This window comes from Panthera onca, chromosome F2 (genome assembly GCF_046562875.1).
Source record: "Panthera onca isolate mPanOnc1 chromosome F2, mPanOnc1 haplotype 2, whole genome shotgun sequence".
In the NCBI taxonomy this organism is placed as follows: domain Eukaryota; kingdom Metazoa; phylum Chordata; class Mammalia; order Carnivora; family Felidae; genus Panthera; species Panthera onca.
In genome coordinates this window covers 64,212,080-64,232,605 of record NC_138356.1, presented here as the reverse complement: position 1 = coordinate 64,232,605, position 20,526 = coordinate 64,212,080, and the positions used below count along the sequence as shown (strand labels likewise).

The following is a 20,526-nucleotide window of genomic DNA, read 5'->3' as shown; positions in this document are numbered from 1 at the left end:
GCTTAATTCTTCACATCTTTCAGATTTCTGCTCATTTGTATTCTGAGAGAGGCCTTCCCCAGTTCCTCTGTCATCTCACCCTTTCACTCTATACTTTACCTTGCCTTTAGGGGCACCTGGGTGGCTCAGTTGGTTAAGCATCTGACTTCGCCTCAGGTCATGATCTCATGGTTCGTGAGTTCGAACCCCACATCGGGCTCTGTGCTGAGAGCTCAGAGCCTGGAGCCTGCTTCAGATTCTGTGTCTTCCTGTCTTTCTGCCCTCCTGCCACTTCCCACCCCATACCCCCTTGCTCACACTCTCTCTCCTAAAAATAAACATTAAAAAAAAAATTTTTTTAATTAGCATCCTCTGATCACCTGACATATATAAATATGTATTATCCACACCTCCACCACACTAAGTTCTAAGAGGATAGGAACTTTGCCTAAATTTTTCACAGCTATATGCCCAGTGTCTAGAATAGTGTTTGACACATAGTTGGGCTACATAAAATGCTTTTTGAGTGAATATATGCATTCATGAATACAAGTTTTGAGAATGAAGAAATTACTTTTAATCGGGGCTCTGGCATTTAGCTAAGTTAGATTTTGGACCTGTGGAGCTAGCAGGGAAAGTACTGCAGATGGGTTGATTTGGGTAAAAGCAAGAACTCATGAGTTATGCCATTTCTCATACTTGCCGCTCTAATCTTTTTCTGCACTTTTAAAAAAAATTTTTTTAATGTTTATTTATTTTTGAGAGAGAGAGAAAGAGACAGAATCCGAAGCAGGCTCCAGGCTACAAGCTGTCAGCACAGAGCCTGATGCGAGGCTCGAACTCAGGAACAGTGAGATCATGACCTGAGCCGAAGTCGGATGCTCAACTGACTGAGCCACTCAGGCGCCCCTCTTTTTCTTCACTTAATGAAAATTTCAAAGTCAGCTCACAACCTGTGAAATCTTTAAGTATGGAATATGAGTGTAAGGATTTTGTCATGTCAGTGTTAGTTTTCCAAGCACTTAGTACAACATCTGGTCCTTCAGAGATGCTTATCAAAAATGTTTTGTGGACTGACACTTTTAAGAAAATATTTTATGAGCACAGTCAGTTTTCATTATTCACCGTAGTTACGTTCTTTAAAGTCACCATGAATGCTGAAAGAGAGTGAACACTGAACCATTGCTTTAGAGATATGGTTAGGTTCCAGTGAGCCTCTAGTCACAACATTCATTTGTCAGCCAGGCAATAAATAGCTTTGTTTTATGTGTGTTTCTGTTTAAAGACAGCTTGTTTAATATACATATTGCATTCTTTAGCATTGAACTCACGGCTAACCACACAGTAACTCATGCCTGAACGATGCTTATCTAACACAGGATTTCTCTGTAAGACACACTGCAGGCTTCTTGCACTTAGGAATACTACACAGCACTTCAGCATCAGACTCGAGGGATATTTTAAACAGCAAAGTCACTTATAAAAAGCACAATAATGCCAAAAACCTAGCACTAAATAGACCACAAAAGGACACTGGTTTATAGTAAAAGAGCCGAAACAAAAGACAGTGCATTACCGTATTTGACCTCAGCTTATGCATCAAGCTACTCAGATTTTTCACTGCCGTGCACATGTCTGCAAATGACTGGGAAAGCACTGCAAGTTTTGACATTATCAATAAATTTTAAGAGAATAGGCAAATTTGTAATACAGAATACATGAATAGTGAGGAGCAACCACACCTTGAAAGGAAAATACTGGTCAGCAGACCTACGCTTGACTAATTATAAATCTGTTTGCTTTAAAAATCTCGGGTTTTTGTGGGGCACTGGGTGGCTCAGTCGGTTGAGTGTCTGACTCTTGGTTTTGGCTCAGGTCATGATCTCACAGTTTGTGGGTTTGAGCCCCATGTCAGGTTCTGTGCCGGAAGTGCTGAGCCTGCTTGGGATTCTCTCTCTCCCTCTCTGACCCTACCCAACACCGCCCCCACCCCCACCCCGCTCACCAAGCACTGTCTCTGTCTCTCAAGATAAATAAATAAACTTACAAACAATATCTGTGGTTTTTGGCAGACAAGGAGAATGTTATAGTCTTAGAATTACCAAGTAATAGAATGAATTCCTTAGGACTTTAGATATTTTAATTGCCTCATTGATATACATGAGAACTAAAATCAGAAGAATAAAATGACTTTCTCCCTGTCACTCAGCTATATTATAATAGAATTTGGACCAGAACCCAGGCACCTGTTTCATCAGATAGTAAATTACCCATTCCACATCAGTGTGGTGATTCTTAGCCACTTAAACTATGTTTTCCTGCTAAGTTGTTTATTTTCTTGGCAGTGTTATCAACAAGGTAATATACAAGATCTTTTAGGTTGATTTAAAAAAAAATTTTTTTTAAGTTTATTTATTTTTGACAGAGAGAGACAGTGGGAGTGTGAGCTAGGGAGGGGGAGAGAGAGAGGGAGACCCAGAATCTGAAGCAGCTCCAGGCTCTGAGCTGTCAGCACAGCTGACAGGGGTTGAACCCACAGACTGTGAGATCATGACCTGAGCCAAAGTCGGACACTTAATCGACTGAGCCACCCAGGCGCCCCTTTAAAAAAAATTTTTTTTTTAACATTTATTTATTTTTGAGAGACAGAGAGTGAGTGGGGGAAGGGCAGAGAGAGGGAGACACAGAATCCAAAGCAGGCTTTCCAGGCTCTGAGCTGTCAGCACAGAGCCTGTCACGGGACTCAAACTCACGATACGTGAGATCATAACCTGAGCTGAAGTTGGATGCTTAACCGACTGAACCACCCAGGCGCCTTAGGTTGTTTTTGTAGAAATACAAACAATACAAAATTTGGGAAAAAGTAGAATTTGTAGTAGTGTAATTTCTTTCTTAAAGTATAGCACTTATCTGTTCACTGAATTAAAGTTCTGCTTTCCTATAAATGGGTCATTATTGCAAAAGTATTCCTTAAGTACTAATGAAAATACTTGCTAGCACACCCAAAGAGCTTTGGTAGCTACCTATCATGTCATCCTTTTCTAGTAAAGGAGAATAGCTTTTCTATGAAATTAAAAATTAACGTTTTAAAGACTGAGCTGTATTTTTGTTTTACTATATAATTTAATACGTAACTTATATCAGCAAGACTTTTTATGTCCACAAGATGTCACTAAAGTCAAAACTTAAATTGCAAGCAATTTTCAGCTTACAAACATGTCTGTCGTAAGTTTATTTCTAACATTCATTGTTAAATAAGCATTTATCAAGCATGTATTATGTTCTCACAATCACTGTAAACATGTTTGTTTGAAAATTGACATACAATTTCCCAGATAAATAATACTATAAATGATGTTCATATATCCAGGAGTAGCTATAAAAATTAGCCGGTAATATATCCAAACATAATGTATACTGTATTTGAACTACTTTACAGGTCCAGTAGACTTTGTGAAGTTTTATAGAAAACCAACTTTCCACTTTTAAGGTTATTTTTTATGGAAAATGTGGTCTGAGTCAAGCTGGAAATGATGTAGAACTAGGAAAAGTTCCCTTCTCTTTCTAATCAGAGCTGCCCTTCTGAATTTGGGACCTGGGAGCTCTTTGAACATGTTTGTCACTGATAATAAAAAGAAAGGGCACATGGTAATTTTTAGATTATACTTACTCTTCATGAGGACTCCATTCTTTTCATTGCCCACAGATTAATAAATTGAGGACAGTATGAACGTTTAAAAGACGCAGAAGGGCACCTGGGTGGCTCAGTCAGTTAACTGTTCCACTCTTGATTTTGGCTTAGGTCATGATCTCACGGTTGGTGAAATTGAGTCCCATGTTGGGCTGTGTGCTGACAGCACGGAGCCTGCTTAAGAGTCTGTCTCTCCTTCTCTCTGCCCCTCCCTTGCTTACATGCGTTCTCTCTCTCTCTCTCTCTCTCTCTCTCTCTCTCTCTCTCAAAATAAACAAGCATTTTAAATAAATTAATTAATTAATTTAAAAAATAAATAAAAGAAGCAGAGACAAACCTTCCTTTAGCATTTTCTAAAGTTATTGTTAGATTATCCTAAAATACTCCTGATCTACATGAAAGGAAACAGAAGTTGCACACAGTTCTTAAAGTTAATGTTATAAACTCTAGCACACCAGGCAGTTCAACAAAGATTAGATCTAATCTCTAACATTCTGCCTTATGTTATTTATTTAATCTTTTAAAGACTTGTTAGAGAAAAGAAAGTTTAGGATGCTCTTTTTAAAGTTACCAAGCTAACACATTTTTCTCTTTTACTATTTAAGTTCAGTGTCAGTTTATTTCAAATGTAAATTACTGCATCATTTTAATTTTGCAATCTTAATTGCACATTTATTCTTCAACTCCTAGAATATCATCATACAAAGCAGTGAAGGAGAGTTTTGCTTTAGATCATATCTTGAATACTTAACTCCTTTAAAAGTGAATACTTAGATATTATCAATAAATTTGAACAACATACCTTGTTCCTATCACAGTGTCTTTATACTCAGTAGATTTTGTGGTAACTGATGTGATCGTCTGTTATATTAGCTATGCACAAATTCAGGGATGCCGGAAAAAACACTGAAGAAGGCATTTGGACATTTATCTTTCAAGGTTGGAAACAAACAAAATGACCAAAGCCAATTTTGTTATTTATCACTCAATTGAAATAGCTATTTTCAAACATTTCTCAAACCAAATCTTGTAAGGAAACCCAATATATAAAAGCAGTGCTGTGCTAGTTGAAGGAGGGAGAAGATGCTCGACCCTTTCCCCTTTGAGTCACCTTCTCAGAACCTGACATCTCTATCAAATACAGTTTTAAAATCAGTAAGCTACAGCAAAGAGCTTTTAAAGAGGGATTTGACACGTGGAGCGGATGAAAAGACAAGCTACAGACTGAAGGGAAATATTTGCAAACCATATAGTCAACAAGAAACAAACTAACACTTAATTAGAAAATGAGCAAAATATCATGACCAGATGGTAAATAAATACATAAAATGATTCAACATTATTAGCCATTAGGGAAAAACAGATTAAACCCACAGTGAGACATCACTGCATATCTGTCAGAATAGCTAAAATAAAGAGTGGCAAATGCTGGTGATGATGCAAAGAAACTGGATTGCTCACACATTGTTTGTAGGAGTATAAAATGGTACAGCCAGTCTGGAAAAGAATATGGCAGTTTCTTATAAAACTAAACATGAGCTTGCCATACAACAATTGCACTTTTGGACATTTCTCCCAGGGAAACTAAAACACAAAAACCTGTATCAGTTAATAATATTTCCACTGCATTGCTCTTTATCCCCATATATTTATCAGCCTCTGACATATTGTATGTTTACTTGTTTATTGTCTAGCTCATTGCACTAGAATGTAGAATTTATTATGACCAGGGATTTCAGTTGCATTCATTGCTCTATTCTCAGCATCAAGAACAGTACCTGACATGAGTAAGTAGTAAGTGGATTAATTTATTAATCAATGGAAAAGAACTACAAAGCAGATTTTGGAAGAGATTCCCACCAAATTTACCAGATATCTCCATCTGAATCCATCCTCCTATGGAATCTGAGCAGCTCAGACAGTTTTGATTGGTCCAATTTGTAAGATAAGAACTACGAGTGCATCTCCCATGAAATCTAAGAGAGGAATTGAATGCGAACAGACATAATAGAACAAGCCCTATTTACATTAAAGTGAACACCAGGAATTTTTTTTTAACACTTATTGTGACTTGTAATTCCCATTATAAAAGAGGTCTACATTAAGAGTCTTCAGAAGGGAGCTTATAATTTAGGTGGAGAAAGTAAAATTGTACAAATGATAGGACAAGATAGAGTTAAATCGGTATCATAAGAGAAATTTAGGCATCCTTGTGGAATCAAGGGAAGTTGGGTTTGGTATTAGGAAAGGCTTTATGAAAGGACTGGTATTAATTTTGGAACTTGATATTTATGTGGAACTTAAATTTTATGGATAAAATTTAGCAAGTGGAGATAAATCAGGAGAGTATTTCTACTGGAAGGAACAAAGGAAAGATCAGGGGATCTGTGTATACGATCTTCTGTATGTATGTGTGTGTGTTTTAAACAGAAATAATGGGATAATGCTTCAGAGAATAGCAAGTAGTATGGTTTGGGATGGGAAAGAACTGGTAAATAAGGCTAGAAAGTTTGAGCCTAAACTGTAGGTATCCTTGAATACCTTACCTGGGGAGTTGGTACGTGTTGAGGTACGAAGGTGACAAATAACTTTAACCTAGGGTTGGTATGTTAAAAAGAATTTCGGAGCTGTCCTCAGAACCTAGTAGAAAAGGGTGCATGATCAACTAGCGACTGATATTCCTGCCTCCAGAATGAATGTTATATCTCTTCCTCCCAGGGAATTTTGAGGAAAAAATATGAGTTCTGGTTTAGGGGAGAAAATGAGCCAAAACACTGAAGCTGTAGGACTGAGAAGCACCCCTGATAGTGTGACTCATCATTAGAACTTCAGTTCCCTGACATGACACTTTCGAGTTTCCACTTTGATTGAATTTATCTGAGTTTATCTGGCACCTAATTTCATTCACTCATTCATTCATTCATTCACTCATGCACACATGTGCGCACACACACACCAAATATTATAAAAAGGAGTCAAGGTTACACATCTAAGGTGAGAGTTTTTACAAATACACTCACAACTCCTTTTTCTAAAAATTACTTATTACTTTAGTTTTTTTAATCTGAAAGAAATTAATTTCTCTTGGAATATCTCTTGATCAGGCAGTAGAGTTCTAATTTATATACATTTGCTGCATATTATAAAGCATAATTGTTTAATGAAAACTTTACAATGAAATCTATTGTATGTAGAAATTGAGACAGAAATAATTGTACTATATTCAGGGTTTCAGCCTTTAACAATATTGGCTTTTGTTTTAATATGTAATGCAGTTAAAAAATATTTAATTCCTGGTTAGTTTGATTTAGAGTTAGAGAAGTCTTTCTAAGAATATATTCTAAGAATATATATTCTCCCTCAATAACTTATGCCAGAGGCATGTTATTGAGGGAGAATGATTTTTCCCAGATTAGATGTTCGTACCTTACAGATGAAAAAACATGATTTTCATCTGATCTGTGATATTCTTTTGAATGTCCTTTGAGAGATCCTTTTGATCTCTACAAAGACAGTAGGTTTGTTTGGAATAGCTCAAGATGCTTTTTGTTTGTTTGTTTGTTTGTTTTAAGTATTTAGAAAGAGATAGAGAGAGTTGGGGAGGGGCAGAGAGAGAGAGAGAGAGAGAGGGAGAAAATCCCCAAGCAGGCTCTTCACTATGAACCCGATATGGGGCTCGAACTCACAAAACATAAGATCATAACCTGAGCCAAAATCAAGGGACACTTAACTGACTGAGCCACGTAGGTGCCCCGGTTTTTCCATATTTAAAGCTTAAATAACATTTAAAAAATAAATTCAGCTTTTGTGTAAAGCTAAGGATTCCATTTTTCCTCAGCCTAAGTGTCACGGAAAGAGCCTGAACCGGGAATTAAATAACATGGTGTGTGAGCTTTGGCAAATCACTTGATCTTAGGAGGCGTTAGTGTCTTCAACTGTAAAAGTCTGGTTGAAAACTAAGGAAACTTCAGCATTCTCTGAGATGACATAGATATCTTCTCACCCTCTTTATTTATTTTCCTGGTTCATTTGTCCAGTTGCCTTACTAGCCCATTGTGGGTTACTTTTAGGAACTTAGATCAATTTGCCAAATAAAGTCAAACTGTCTTTTCAACCCACTGACAACAAAGCTTCCCAGGTAAAGCTTTCCTTTACACCTCTTGATTCCCTTTCACTGTGATAAAGAAAACCTACCTGCTTTTTTCTCTTTCTTTTACCCTCATTCCATGTAGACTATATACTTCTCTCTTAAAATGCTGTCATTGAAATTCAAAGCTCATTATCTTATAATGTAACTTAGTTTTCATATGCGGTATTTATTTATACTTATTTTTTCAGTGTTTTTAAATAAATTAAAATCTTTTTAAGTTTTCATATTAGTAGAATAGGCATTTAAAAAATGTTTTTGGTTATTTGATTTTGTGAAGTATCATGACTCATGGGAAAACTGCATGTTGACTTTTTAGGGGTTTTTTTATTAATTTTATGGAAAATTAATCTAATACATATATTTTAATTTTCAGGTCATCTGGCATATCAAATATGCATGTTGTCATAGTTGAAAGTGGCAGTTTAAATGTAGCTCGTTAAATGTGGTTGGAAAAAGCCTTGGGTTAGTAGTTAAGCATAAGATCATAATACTCTATTGTTCTCTGAATTTAAGGAGAAAAATCAATTGTGACATTTTACATTTGTTTTCAATTTGCCTATTGGTAAAACATACCTTTTTTACATCTATATGCGTATTGTTTTCATTTTCTCTTCTATTTTTAAGGGGAAGTTTATATTAGACATTTAAAGGTATGTTAATATAAACATTTTAGCAAAGTGTAATTATTAACGGGAAAAGACCATAGGAATAACATTAGTTTGCCTTTAAAAGATGTGTTGTTGTTATTGGCATCTTTAATAATATCCTCTTTTATCTTCCAGTGTTGAGATTTTCCAAATGTCTGGCCAACTCTTTCACTCTTTCTATACTTAGATGTTATGTAAAAGAGGAACAGAATAGCAAAATCCTGTTCAAGGATTTTGATGTTGCACTGTGACTTGCATTTTATGTTTTTTAATGTGTTGTTTAGACTTTGAAAAGCTTTATAAATAACCAAGACCACTTTTTCTTAAAATCGTGACTTTCATATAAAATCTTTTCTTCTTTGTTCTTTTTAAATCTAGGTGACTGTGGGGATCATGTTGTCATAATGAACACAAGGCACATTGCATTTTCTGGAAATAAATGGGAACAAAAAGTGTACTCCTCACATACTGGGTAAGATAACGCCATTGTCCAACAGACATATGAAAAAATGCTCAACATATCTAACCATCAGTGAAGTGCAAATCAAAACCACAATGAGGTATCACCTTAACATCTGTCAGTGTGGCTGCTAAGACAGTAAATAATAAGTGTTGGTAAGAATGTGGAGAAAAACGAACCTTCATGCACTGTTGGCGGGAATGTAAATTGGTATGGCCACTGTGGAAAACAGTGTGGAGGTTCCTCAAAAAATTACAAATAGAAATACCATATGATCCAGTAGTTCCACTACTAGGTTATTACCCAAAGAAAACAAAAATACTAATTTGTAAAGATACATATACCTCTATGTTTATTGCGGCATTATTTATAATAGCCAGGATAGAGAAGCAACCCACGTGTCCAGTGATACATGAATGGATAATGATGTACATGTGTGCATGTGCACTGGAATATTACTCAGCCATAAAAAGGATGCAGTCTGGCCATTTGCAACAACATGGATGGACCTAGAATATATAGCGCAAAGTGAAATGTGTCAGAGAAAGACAAATACCATATGCTTTCACTTATGTGTGGAATCTAAAAAAACAAATGAACACACAAAAAAGCAGAATCAGACCTATAAATACAGAGAACAGATTGATGGTTGCCAAAGAGGGTAAGAGTGGAAGGGAGGGTGAAAGGGAGTGGGAGATACAGGCTTTCAGTTATGGAATGAATAAGTCACAGGGATAAAAGGTCCAGCATAGGGACTATACTCACTGGTGTTACAATAGCCTTGTATGATGACAGAAGGTAGCTACACTTGTGGTGAGCATAGCATAATAGAGAGTTGTTGAATCACTAAGTTGTACACCTAAAACTAATGTAACATCAAGTATCAACTACTCAAATAAAAAAAAAAAAAATGATACTGCCATTGTCAAAGAATATAGGCAGTTGAAATATATTACTTTAAAAGTACTATTGGGGTGCCTGGTTGGCTCAGCCAGTTGAGCATCCAGCTTTGGCTCAGGTCATGATCTTGTACTTCGTGGGTTCGGGCGCCGCATCGGGCTCTGTGCTGACAGCTCGGAGCCTGGAGCCTGTTTCGGATTGTGTGTCTCCCTCTCTCTCTCTCTGCCCCTCCCTGGCTCTCACTGTCTCTCTCTCAAAAATAAATAAACATTAAAAAAAAAAAAATACTATTGATCTTACTATGGGTACCTGGCTGGCTCAGTTGAAAGAGCATGCAACTCTTGATCTTGGGGTTATGAGTTCAAGTTCCACAAAAAATATATTAAATAAGTAACCATCCTTTAAAAAAAAAAACAGAAAAGAATAATTGATCTTACTTAAAAGAAAAAGCTATTTTCAAAAATTGGCATTTAAGGAAATACTAATTTTGCACATGCTGCGTATATAATTTACTCAACCAAAAATAACCCACAGAACTACACCAAATACTAGTTATTATTAACAGTATTTGTTTTTTCTAGAAGCTTTTCACATAACCTCTCTGATCTAGATTATTCTCATTTTTAAATCAATCTTCTCGTTTATTTCTGTTTCCTGTAATTCATGTCACTGTTATTTCTTGAACTATCTTAAACTTCTGAAAATACATGAGATGTTTTAAGGAATGGTGAACAAAATCCCAAGTTTGGAAGATACCTAAAATCTCCACAACATACCTCTCAACGTCCAGGTCTCTCTGCCTGTGTTTGAATGATAGTGATCTCATGGCTTGTAAGGCAGCCCATTCATTCCATCTTTGAAATGGTTTAAATTTTAGAAAGATCTTTATGCTGTTGAATCATAATCTGTTTTTCTTTAGCTTTCATATTAGTCTTAGTTCTCCTCTTTGGACAGTGTAAAATAATCATATCTCTCCACATGACATCCTTCAGATCATTTTGAGATAGGAATCAATAAGAGCCCCTTGATTTGTCTTTTCCCTAAGCTAAACATCTGTAGTTCTTTCAGAGTTCTTTATATGGTGTCCCTTTGACTATCCCCTTATATCTTGGTCACTCTCTAGTGTCTTTCTTAACTAAATACACTCACCTGGCTATGTTCTGATGGCTTCCTAGTATAATGGGAGTCATCCATCTTTCAGTTTTATAATCCTCTATTGGGTGGTACACGGAGTTCACTATCAGCCCAAACTCCCAAGTCTTTCTTAAACATGCTGCTGTTTAACCATGTTTTAACCCATGTTAACCCAACTACAATACCTTAAGTTAAATTTTACCTCCAGCCTTTTAAAATCTTTTGAGATCTTGATTGTGTCATGTAATGTGTTAAGCCCTCTGCTTCAGGTCATATACAAATTTAATTAAATACCTCCTATACTGTCATGCAAGATACGGTTAGAAATGTTGAACTTTCATTCTTGATTAAAATTGTTTATTTCCAATTGCACCTTCATCTTAGACAAGCAGAATTTAATGTCTCCATCTGTTTCTTTTCATCTCTTGCCTAAGTGGGTCTTAGGCAATGCTAGGAATAACTTTTTTTTTTTTAAAGACCTTATTTTATTTTTTTTAAATGTTTATTTTTGAGAGAGAGAGAAAGAGAGCACCTACAAGCAGAGGAGGAGCAGAGAGAAAGGAAGACAGAGGATCCAAAGTGGGCTCTTTGCTGACAGCAGACAGTGGGACTTGAACTTGCAAACCATGAGATCCTGCCCTGAGTCAAAGTTGGACGCTTAACCAACTGAGCCACCCAAGTGACCCACTCAGAATAACTTTTTTGCTTCCATTAGCCAGACTTTGCCCATTCTCCTTAAACTTATTCATGAAATTGTTATTTAACATAACCAAAATAAATTCACATCCAGCTTCAGTAGTTTCTGCTATTAGGAAATCTGTACAGATAAACCAAATTCTATAAGATTTAGAGGTAACGGGGGAAGAAATATGAAAAGTCAGGGTAACATAATGCGATAAAAGCATAAAGGGGGGGAGTATTGGCACAAAATGCTGTAATAATTACTGTAGCAGTAATATCTGTGGAAAATAATAGCACAACTAATAGCGAACAGCTATTATGGGTATATACTATACCCTCTATAGTATACCAGTATAGTATAGTACAGCTATTATGGGTAGTATACCATACCCTCTGCTGGTAGTGTCCCCTTCAGTAGAGCTGTCTTATCTAGGGTTGAACTCTAAACTTGTACATTATCGGTACCCAATTACCACTACTGCTTCAGAATCCTTCATTTTAGCCAACATATTGACATTTCTTGCCTTTCTGCCTTTGCGTGTGTTATTGTCCTTCACAGGAGTGTTTCTCAAGAACTCATATTTATCCATTAAAACCTGGCTCATTCAACCTCTTCTTGAATCCCTTCCCTATTGTCTCAACCCCGTATGGTAAATAACTGTTTTGTTTCTCAGTTTCTGTTGACTCTTCACTTACTTTGTTACTTCATTTCACTGGATGTACCACTTTTTTTATGCTCAGAACATTATTACATTATATATTCAAATTTTAACTTTCTAGTTATAAAAATTTTAATATATGATAATTTTAGGAAATGCAGAAAAGTTTAAAGAAGGAACTAAAAATCATTTTTCATCCTGTGGACTAAACATTTTAACACATATACAAGTTTACATCTTTTTTTCACTTTCTATAAAATTATCAGAAAGCCTTTTTATAAATAGTTTGTCACTGTGTAGTAATACAGAATATGATTTGCATACATAATGTCCTTTTTTTAATTAAAATTTTTAGTTTCATAAAGAGCTGAAAAACATCTTTATACATGAGGCTTTTTCAACATATAGGATAATTTAAAATAAAACTGGAAATGTAATGAATTTCAAGATCAAAGGGATGATAATTGATCTTTTAATAGGTATTTCCAAACATCACTTTAATTTTGTACTAGTAGTGCATAAGAATGCCTGGTTTGATAAAACTGCTGCCACAGCACATCATTAATAATGATTTAATAATAAGATTGTGCCACTTTGATGGACATCTGATTGTTTACATTTGCATTATTATAAGGTACCAATGCTTTCCTTAGCGTGTTCTCTGAACATTTTATCTATTAAGAATATTAGTCCACTATTATACAGTTTACTTTTTACAAATTTTCTTTATGATGTCCTTTGTTGTATGGTTATTTAACTTTTATGTAATTAAATCTCTCTTTTCCCTTATAATTTGTTCTATGTTTTCGAGTCTCAGAAAATGTTTTCTTGTCCAAATATTTTATAAACATTCACTTCTCATTATTTTGGAGGTCAGGTGAGATATGCATGTGTGCACCCTGAACTTTGACATCTAACTGTTCAGTCATATAAATGTATTGGTAGGATTAGAAATATAGCTTACTGTTAGATGCCTCAGTAGAATTCACGTAGTCATTTTTTTGTGGACGGGATACTGTCATATTTGTCTACATATCCCCAGCACCCAGCACAGTAGGCACACAGTAAGTATTTACTGAATTAATCTGCATTGAAAAAAAAAATGATGAACATGTTAAACAAAGTTTCTTCTCTTCCATTTAGGCTATCCCACACTGGAGGAAGAAGTGTAGTTACTTTGTCACCAGTAAAAATCAACTGAGTATTTATTACATTATTCAAATCATTCCTCTACTCAGAATTTTATGCCACTTTTCCAGATTCTTCAGAATAAAGTCCAAACTCATGAAATAAAATGTAAATGGTATTATACTTTAGAACTTGGCATCCCAATGTTAAAAACAGAAAGGTGATCTTTAGCGTAGAAGTTGTAAAGTACTTTTTTTCCACAGAGAGAAAGAATACAGGAATTGAAGTCTAGACAGGTATTTCTTTTTCTGAAACTGAAATCCCTTGAAACAAATGAAAGTATCACTTTGAATATTATCCATCTTTCTCAGCAAATTTCTAAATCTGCTTTTTTAAATTTTATTCCTGAAATGTGGTTCTTTCAAATGTTTTTAAGTCTGATTGAAACTTATGAAAGGAATTACATTTAGGTAATCTTTAACTTCTTGCAGAGTCCACTGAGTTTATGTTTTCTTTTCCCCTTCCTCAAAAATCATTTAGGCTTTATCCATTCAACATAATGAAACCTTACATCTGTATATTGTTTTTGTTTTAAATTTCTTAAGCACTTTCACAAACATTTTCTCATATGAGTAAAATCTAATAAAGAAGAAAAGCAAGTTACCTACCATTATACTGGTAGCCACTGGCAAACCTAGATTCCAGACTGGGATCTGGGGCATCCAAGTTACTAAGCTGCCATCAATACTATCCCAAATATTTATATGTATTTTAAATCTCCAATTTATCTATTTTATGTATAAATTTGATATGAACACAGTATTGTATCACTTAGGACCAACATATAACTCTTGGTGGTCTTTTACCAACTATTAACAGGAAACAGGATCATTCCCTGTTTTGAGTATGAACTGGACTTAGACCCAAAGTGGCTACCCCTGTTTTCCCCAAACCCGACCCCTAGGTTATATAGACATTCTGATATGGCAGGGAATGTGAAGCATATTGGCTCACTGCTTTTTCTTTCTTAAATTCAAGCATGAACAACTACTTCAGAATAAATGAAAACAATAGTTATGCTAAGAATTTTCCAAGATGTGCAATTTTTATGAAATGAAGACAGTTGACCACTTAAAAAGAATAGTATTTCGAATAGCATAGGTTACTACTTAATTTTTAAGACACTAATGAACATCATAGTTCCCAGAAACAAGAATAGCTTCATAATAAAAACAGTTTTCATATTATAAAACCATATTCATTTCAAGAAATAGTATATCATAGCCTACTCCCAGTTTTAATGTCTTTGCTTCCTTTAACAGCTATCCAGGTGGATTTAGACAAGTAACAGCTGCTCAACTTCACCAGAAGGATCCAGTAGCAGTAAGTTTATTGTATTTTTTATTAATCTTCTGTGGGAAGACTGGTTCAGGAACTGTTTTTCCAGTCTAGCTCCTCTTCTAATGTAGCTTCATTCAAGGCTATAAATTCTGCACTTTAACTGTATCACACAAGTTTTGATAAGCATTATTTCATTATCATTCAATTCTATATGTTTTCTAATTACTGTTTACTATGTTTTGCATTTAGCCAGTTTTGTTGCTTTTCTTTTTAATTACTTGATACTTGCGTGATTATCTAGAATATGTTTGCTGAAAATGTCTTGGAGAGAGAGATGTATATATCTATGTATGATTATACATCCATTATATCAAAAATGCAAAGTACCTTCCAGTCAAAAAAAGTCTTACTGACTTTTTTTTGGTTTGATTTATTGATTACCTGAAAGAGTTCTGTTACGAACTCAATTGTGGGTTTATTTTTCCTCTGTATTTCTGTCAGTTTTTGCTTTGTATGTTTTGAAGATTTAGTGTTAGATGAATTTAAGTTTGGAATTACATTCTTCCTAAGAATTAATCAGGGTATCTACCAGCCATTTTTGTCTCCAATTATACTTTTTATCTCGAGGTCTTTTTGTTTTTTTAGTAAACTATATCAGCCTTCTTTTGATAGTGTTTGCCCAATAAATCATTCTACTTTAAATCTATTTGTTTGTTTGTTTATTTATTTATTTACTTACTTATTTATTTTTCTGTCACAGAGGTCATATTTATTGATCATTAACATCCTAAGCATAGAACTATGCACTTTATGTGATTTTTTTAAACATAATTTATTGTCAAGTTAGCTAATATATAGTATATACAGTGGCTCTTGGCTTCGGGGTAGATTCCTAAGCTTCCTATGCTTACATACAATACCCAGTACTCATCCCAACAAGTGCCCTCCTCAATACCCATCACACCTGTTTTCCCCTCCCCCCCCCCCCCCCCCCCCCCCATCAATCCTCAGTTTGTTCTTTGTATTTAGAGTCTCTTATGGTTTGCATCCCTCTCCGTTTGGAACTATTTTTTCCCCTTCCTTTCCCCCATGGTCTTCTATTAAGTTTCTCAAGTTCCATATATGAGTGAAAACATATGATATCTTTCTCTGACTTATTTCACTTAGCGTAATACTCTCCACTTACATCCACATTGTTGCAAATGGCAAAATTTCATTCTCTCTCATTGCTTGCCAAGTAGTCCATTGTATGTATAAACCACAAAAATTTTCTAAGGACCTTGTTTTGATCTGGAGGAAAGTAAAGATAATTGATTAATCTTACACTTCTAATAAATAAACTCAATCCGAAAGAAGGCAAGAAAGGAGATTTTATTTAATTTTTTTCTCTCCTTCTTTCTTGCCTTCTTTTGGATTGAGTTTATTTATTAGAAGTCTAAGAGTAATCAATCTTTACTTTCTTCCAGATCAAAACAAGGTCCTTAGATGATTTTTAACACCTACTGTCCCTCACACAGTCACCAGTTTTTAAAATCCTTCCAATTCAACATTCTTGTTACTGTTTTATATAGTTAACTGATTTTTTATTATCTTCTTTGCTTACAAATCCTTTTCCCATAACAGTCTTCCTTTGGGATTAATTTCCTTCTTGAAATACTTCTTTTGACATTCCTATCATAACATTCTTTTAATAATAAACTTTTTATTTTTGTCTGAAACTGTCTTTATTTTTGCTTTCTTCTTGAAAGATAGTTTTGCTTATTTCGTATATGCAATTCTAGGATAACCATTTTTCTCTCTCACCTGTTTGAAGCTACTGTACAAGCAGATTTTAGCTTCTGTTATTGCTATTGATATGTTAGATGTCAATTGAACTGTTTCTTTGTATATATTCTGTCTCTTTTGCAGGGGTGGGGGGATACTTCTGAGATCTTTCCTTTGATTTTAGTTTTCCTGTTTCTTTTCAAGTCTTACTTATTTTTCTTAAGGACTGGCATCTTCAGTGCTGAAAATTTGTCAGCTCTTATGTGTTCTCTTATTCCCTTTATTCTCTATCTGTTCTTTCCCTTTGGAAATCTGATTACATTTGCAGTTGACTGTCTCATTGTACATGAATCATTAGCTCTCTTCCATATTTTATGTCTCCCTGTCTGACATTGTGCTGCATTGTCAATAATTTCTTTTTAATTTTTTTAACATTTATTTATTTTTTGAGACAGCACAAGCAGGGGAGGGGCAGAGAGAGAGGCAGACACAGAATCCGAAGCAGCTCCAGGCTCTGAGCTGTCAGCACAGACCGTGATGCAAGGCTGTAACCCACGAACTGTGAGATCATGACCTGAGCCAAAGTCGGACACTTAACAGACTGAGCCACCTAGGCGCCCCTTGTCAATAATTTCTTAATGTTCTACTTTCTCTAATTACCTTTTTTACCTATATCTAATCCAATCAACCCTTTTATTGAGTTTCCTTTTTTTTTTTTTAATGTTTATTTATTTTGAGAGAGGGAGAGAGCATGTGGGCAGGGGAGGGGCAGAGAGAGAGAGGGAGAGAGAGAATCCTAAGCAGGCTCCACACTGTCAATGCAGAGCTCAACATGGGCGGGGCTCGATCCCACAAACCATGAGATCATGACTTGAGCCAAAATCAAGAGTTGGCTGTCTAACTGACTGAGCCACCCAACCACCCACCCCCTTTTAGTGAGTTTCTAATTTGAATTTTTTTTTTTCCCGTGAAGTTTTACTACTTGTTTCTTTTTCAAGTTTGCTGGTCAGTTATGACAGTCTTTCTGTTTCTTTGTCATACTTTGGTTCCTTATATTTTTTAAGCATTGTAAACCTAATTCTTAGTGTTTATATCTGATTCTAATATTTGTGTTCTTCGTGGCTTTGCAATTTATTGTTTCTGCTCAGGACACTTGATAAACTCATGTTCCTTGAAACTTCATCACTGAGAATTCTTTGAGACCTGTGTCTTCAAAGTGGATTTATTCACAAAAGATTGACTTAGCTTCTGGCAGGTGCATGAAGCTATACCAACCTAAGACCTGTTTAGGCTATACTCTAGACTTCTGGGTTTTGATCCCAAGGGTGAATTTTAGGCCTTGAAGCCTTGTGCAGTAAGGCTCATAGTTATCTGTTTCCTATCAGGAAAGATTTGAATTTTTTAATTTCTCCACTGTACACCCTGGATGTTGGCTTTCTGTTGAAAACCTAGGTTTATGAGGAAGTCTTTGATCCTACTTCCTGACCAAAAAGAGGTAGTCCTTTGAAACCCAAGCCCTGCACTAAGCTGATGCCCTCTGGGCAAATGCCAGCCTTAGGACTCTTTTTTTTTTTTTTTTTTTTTTTTTTTTTTTTTTTTGGTAGTACTTTGTCCCACTTCTGGCCTCCAGTTGTTTCCATGCTTTAGAAAAGATCTTTAAAAACATATTATTAACTTCATTAACATTTACTTATTATTTGAGTAATATACTAGGAGAAAGTTTTAACCTAAATATTACCTTTCAGTATTGCTAGAAGCGAAGTCTCCTGTTGCCATTTCACAATTTTATATTTCCTTCCTTTCCACTTCACAACCCAGTCTTTGAAATATACACATAAGATAGATAACATTTTCCTCATTAGGAACTGTTTTAGCTTTTTACCTAAATACATTTATAAATGAACAAAGTGTGCCGTGAAGACATTCTTTCGTATTTCCCTATAATAGCGAATAAAAATAAATACGTATTGTTAGGATGCAACCATTTGTTTGGTGTAATACTGCCTACAATTTTCTTGGGGGTGAGGGAAAGGGGGACATTTTACTTATCATTTATGCGTATTTTACAAAACTATGCTCAGAGATTGCTTAAGAAATTTAATGTTCTATTTCAAGATGTGTTTTGGGGCTATTACAGATCAATAAAATATCCTATTTTGACTATATGGATTGTATATATGATATTAAAAACTTGTAAGGGCTGCTGATAGTGTGTACTGTAAGTGCTACAATAAATTGTAGTTTTACTATTTAATAAATATTTTTAAAATGTAAGTTTCTTTGTTATTCTGGCATGCTCACTGTACAGTAGGAGGCAGTAGAGTCCTACTTTTTTATAAGAATTTGGCATTTGATACCATTTGTAGAAATTGTTCCAACTTATGTTTTGTAGACAAATATTAAAATACATTACAAAATGTTTGATGAAGTCCTGGAAAATAGTTCAGAATTAAATCCATTTGAATTATTACCTCATTTAAATTATGTTAATTCTTTTTTTAAGTATTAATTTTAACTTTGTGTTTTGAAAAGGAACAACTTGCTAAGGAAGAAGTCAGTTATTTTACTTCCAAATCAGATACTTAAGTGTCTGCCTGGAACAGTAGGTCTTCTGCCAGCAGACATAATTTGCTAATCAGTACTTGGTATATGGGCTTGTAAGAGAGTTTGTTTCATAATGCGTCCTTCTGATTATTAGTACAGCCCTGGAATATTATTTGTAAAATACATTAAATAGTACACTTAAATAGTTATTAGTAGGTTATTAAATATTTCAAAATATTGGGGCGCCTGGGTGGCTCAGTCTGTCGAGTGTCTGACTTCGGCTCAGGTCATGATCTCGTGGTTCATGAGTTCGAGCCCTCTGTTGGGCTCTGTGCTGACAGCTCAGGGCCTGGAGTCTGCTTCAGATTTTGTGTCCCCCTCTCTCTCTACCCCATCCCTGCTTGTGCTCTGTCTCTATCTTTTAAAAATGAATAAACATTAAAAAAATTAAGTATTTCAAAATATTATAATCATATATGTCATTAATTATAAACTCAAATAAATGTGTTGATTGAGCTTTTCCTTATCCCTACCATAGTTATAGTTTAAGAGTTTTTGTCCTTGTATTGTTTTCCAACATGGTTCCTTTCTTGTTTTTCACCCCTCCTGTAGTTAGTAAAGTTATTTTGAGTAAAACAAATGGCATATGCCCTAGTTTACAGGTTGTATGTGGAAGGTCTTGAGTATTTATTAACCTCACTTTTACTCTGTCTTTCTCACTTTTTGAATTCCTTAGAACTTATACATAAGTCTGTACAGCTATAATTGATTGACTGCATGCACGTGTTGTGTTATTATTTGGGGGAGTATATTGTTTGTATGTCTTTTTCTCTCCCCTGTCAGCTTTTAACCTTTCTACACTTTGTGGCTGTCCCTAATTTGGGTGTTACCGTGCATTTTTTTACTAGGCAAGTTTTTTAAAAACCAACTTGTTAGTTCAAGTGACTACAGCTAAATTTTGTTAAGAACATGAAACCTAAATGGCATGTAACCCTACCAAAATGATAAAAATTGCTGCTAGGATGATATTCAGAGGATATAATGGCTGGCTTGTCCAGATAAGGTGCTGTGTAATATTAATATTGTCAGTTTCTGTTCAAGACTTTTAAAAATTAAAAATCTTAGGGGCACCCAGGTGGCTCAGTTGGTTAAGCATCTGACTTTGGCTCAGGTCGTGATCTCACAGTTCATGAGTTCAAGCCCCACGTTGAGCTCTGTGCTGACAGTTCAGAGCCTGGAGCTGCTTTGGATTCTGTGTTTCCCTCTTTCTCTGCCCCCTCCCCCCACCTCAAAAATAAATAAACATTAATTTTTTTTATTTAAAATTGTAAAGACTAATATCTAGATCAGTGCTAATAGAAATTTCTGTCATGATGGAAATGTTCTTCTGTCTGTACTGATAAATATGGTAACCACTAGGTGCATGTGGCAGTTGACCACTTGAAATG

The 20,526-nt window shown here is 35.1% G+C and overlaps 1 protein-coding gene across 1 annotated transcript in view; it reads left to right on the top strand.

The window, feature by feature from the left end:
- Positions 1 to 20,526, top strand: part of MRPL13 (mitochondrial ribosomal protein L13) — a 48,702-nt gene that overhangs the window by 6,092 nt on the left and 22,084 nt on the right. Inside the window, exons 3-4 of the mRNA XM_060611228.1 lie at positions 8,846 to 8,939; positions 14,752 to 14,812. Of these exons, the coding sequence (XP_060467211.1) occupies positions 8,846 to 8,939; positions 14,752 to 14,812 (155 nt within the window). The remainder of the gene's footprint in view (positions 1 to 8,845; positions 8,940 to 14,751; positions 14,813 to 20,526) is intronic.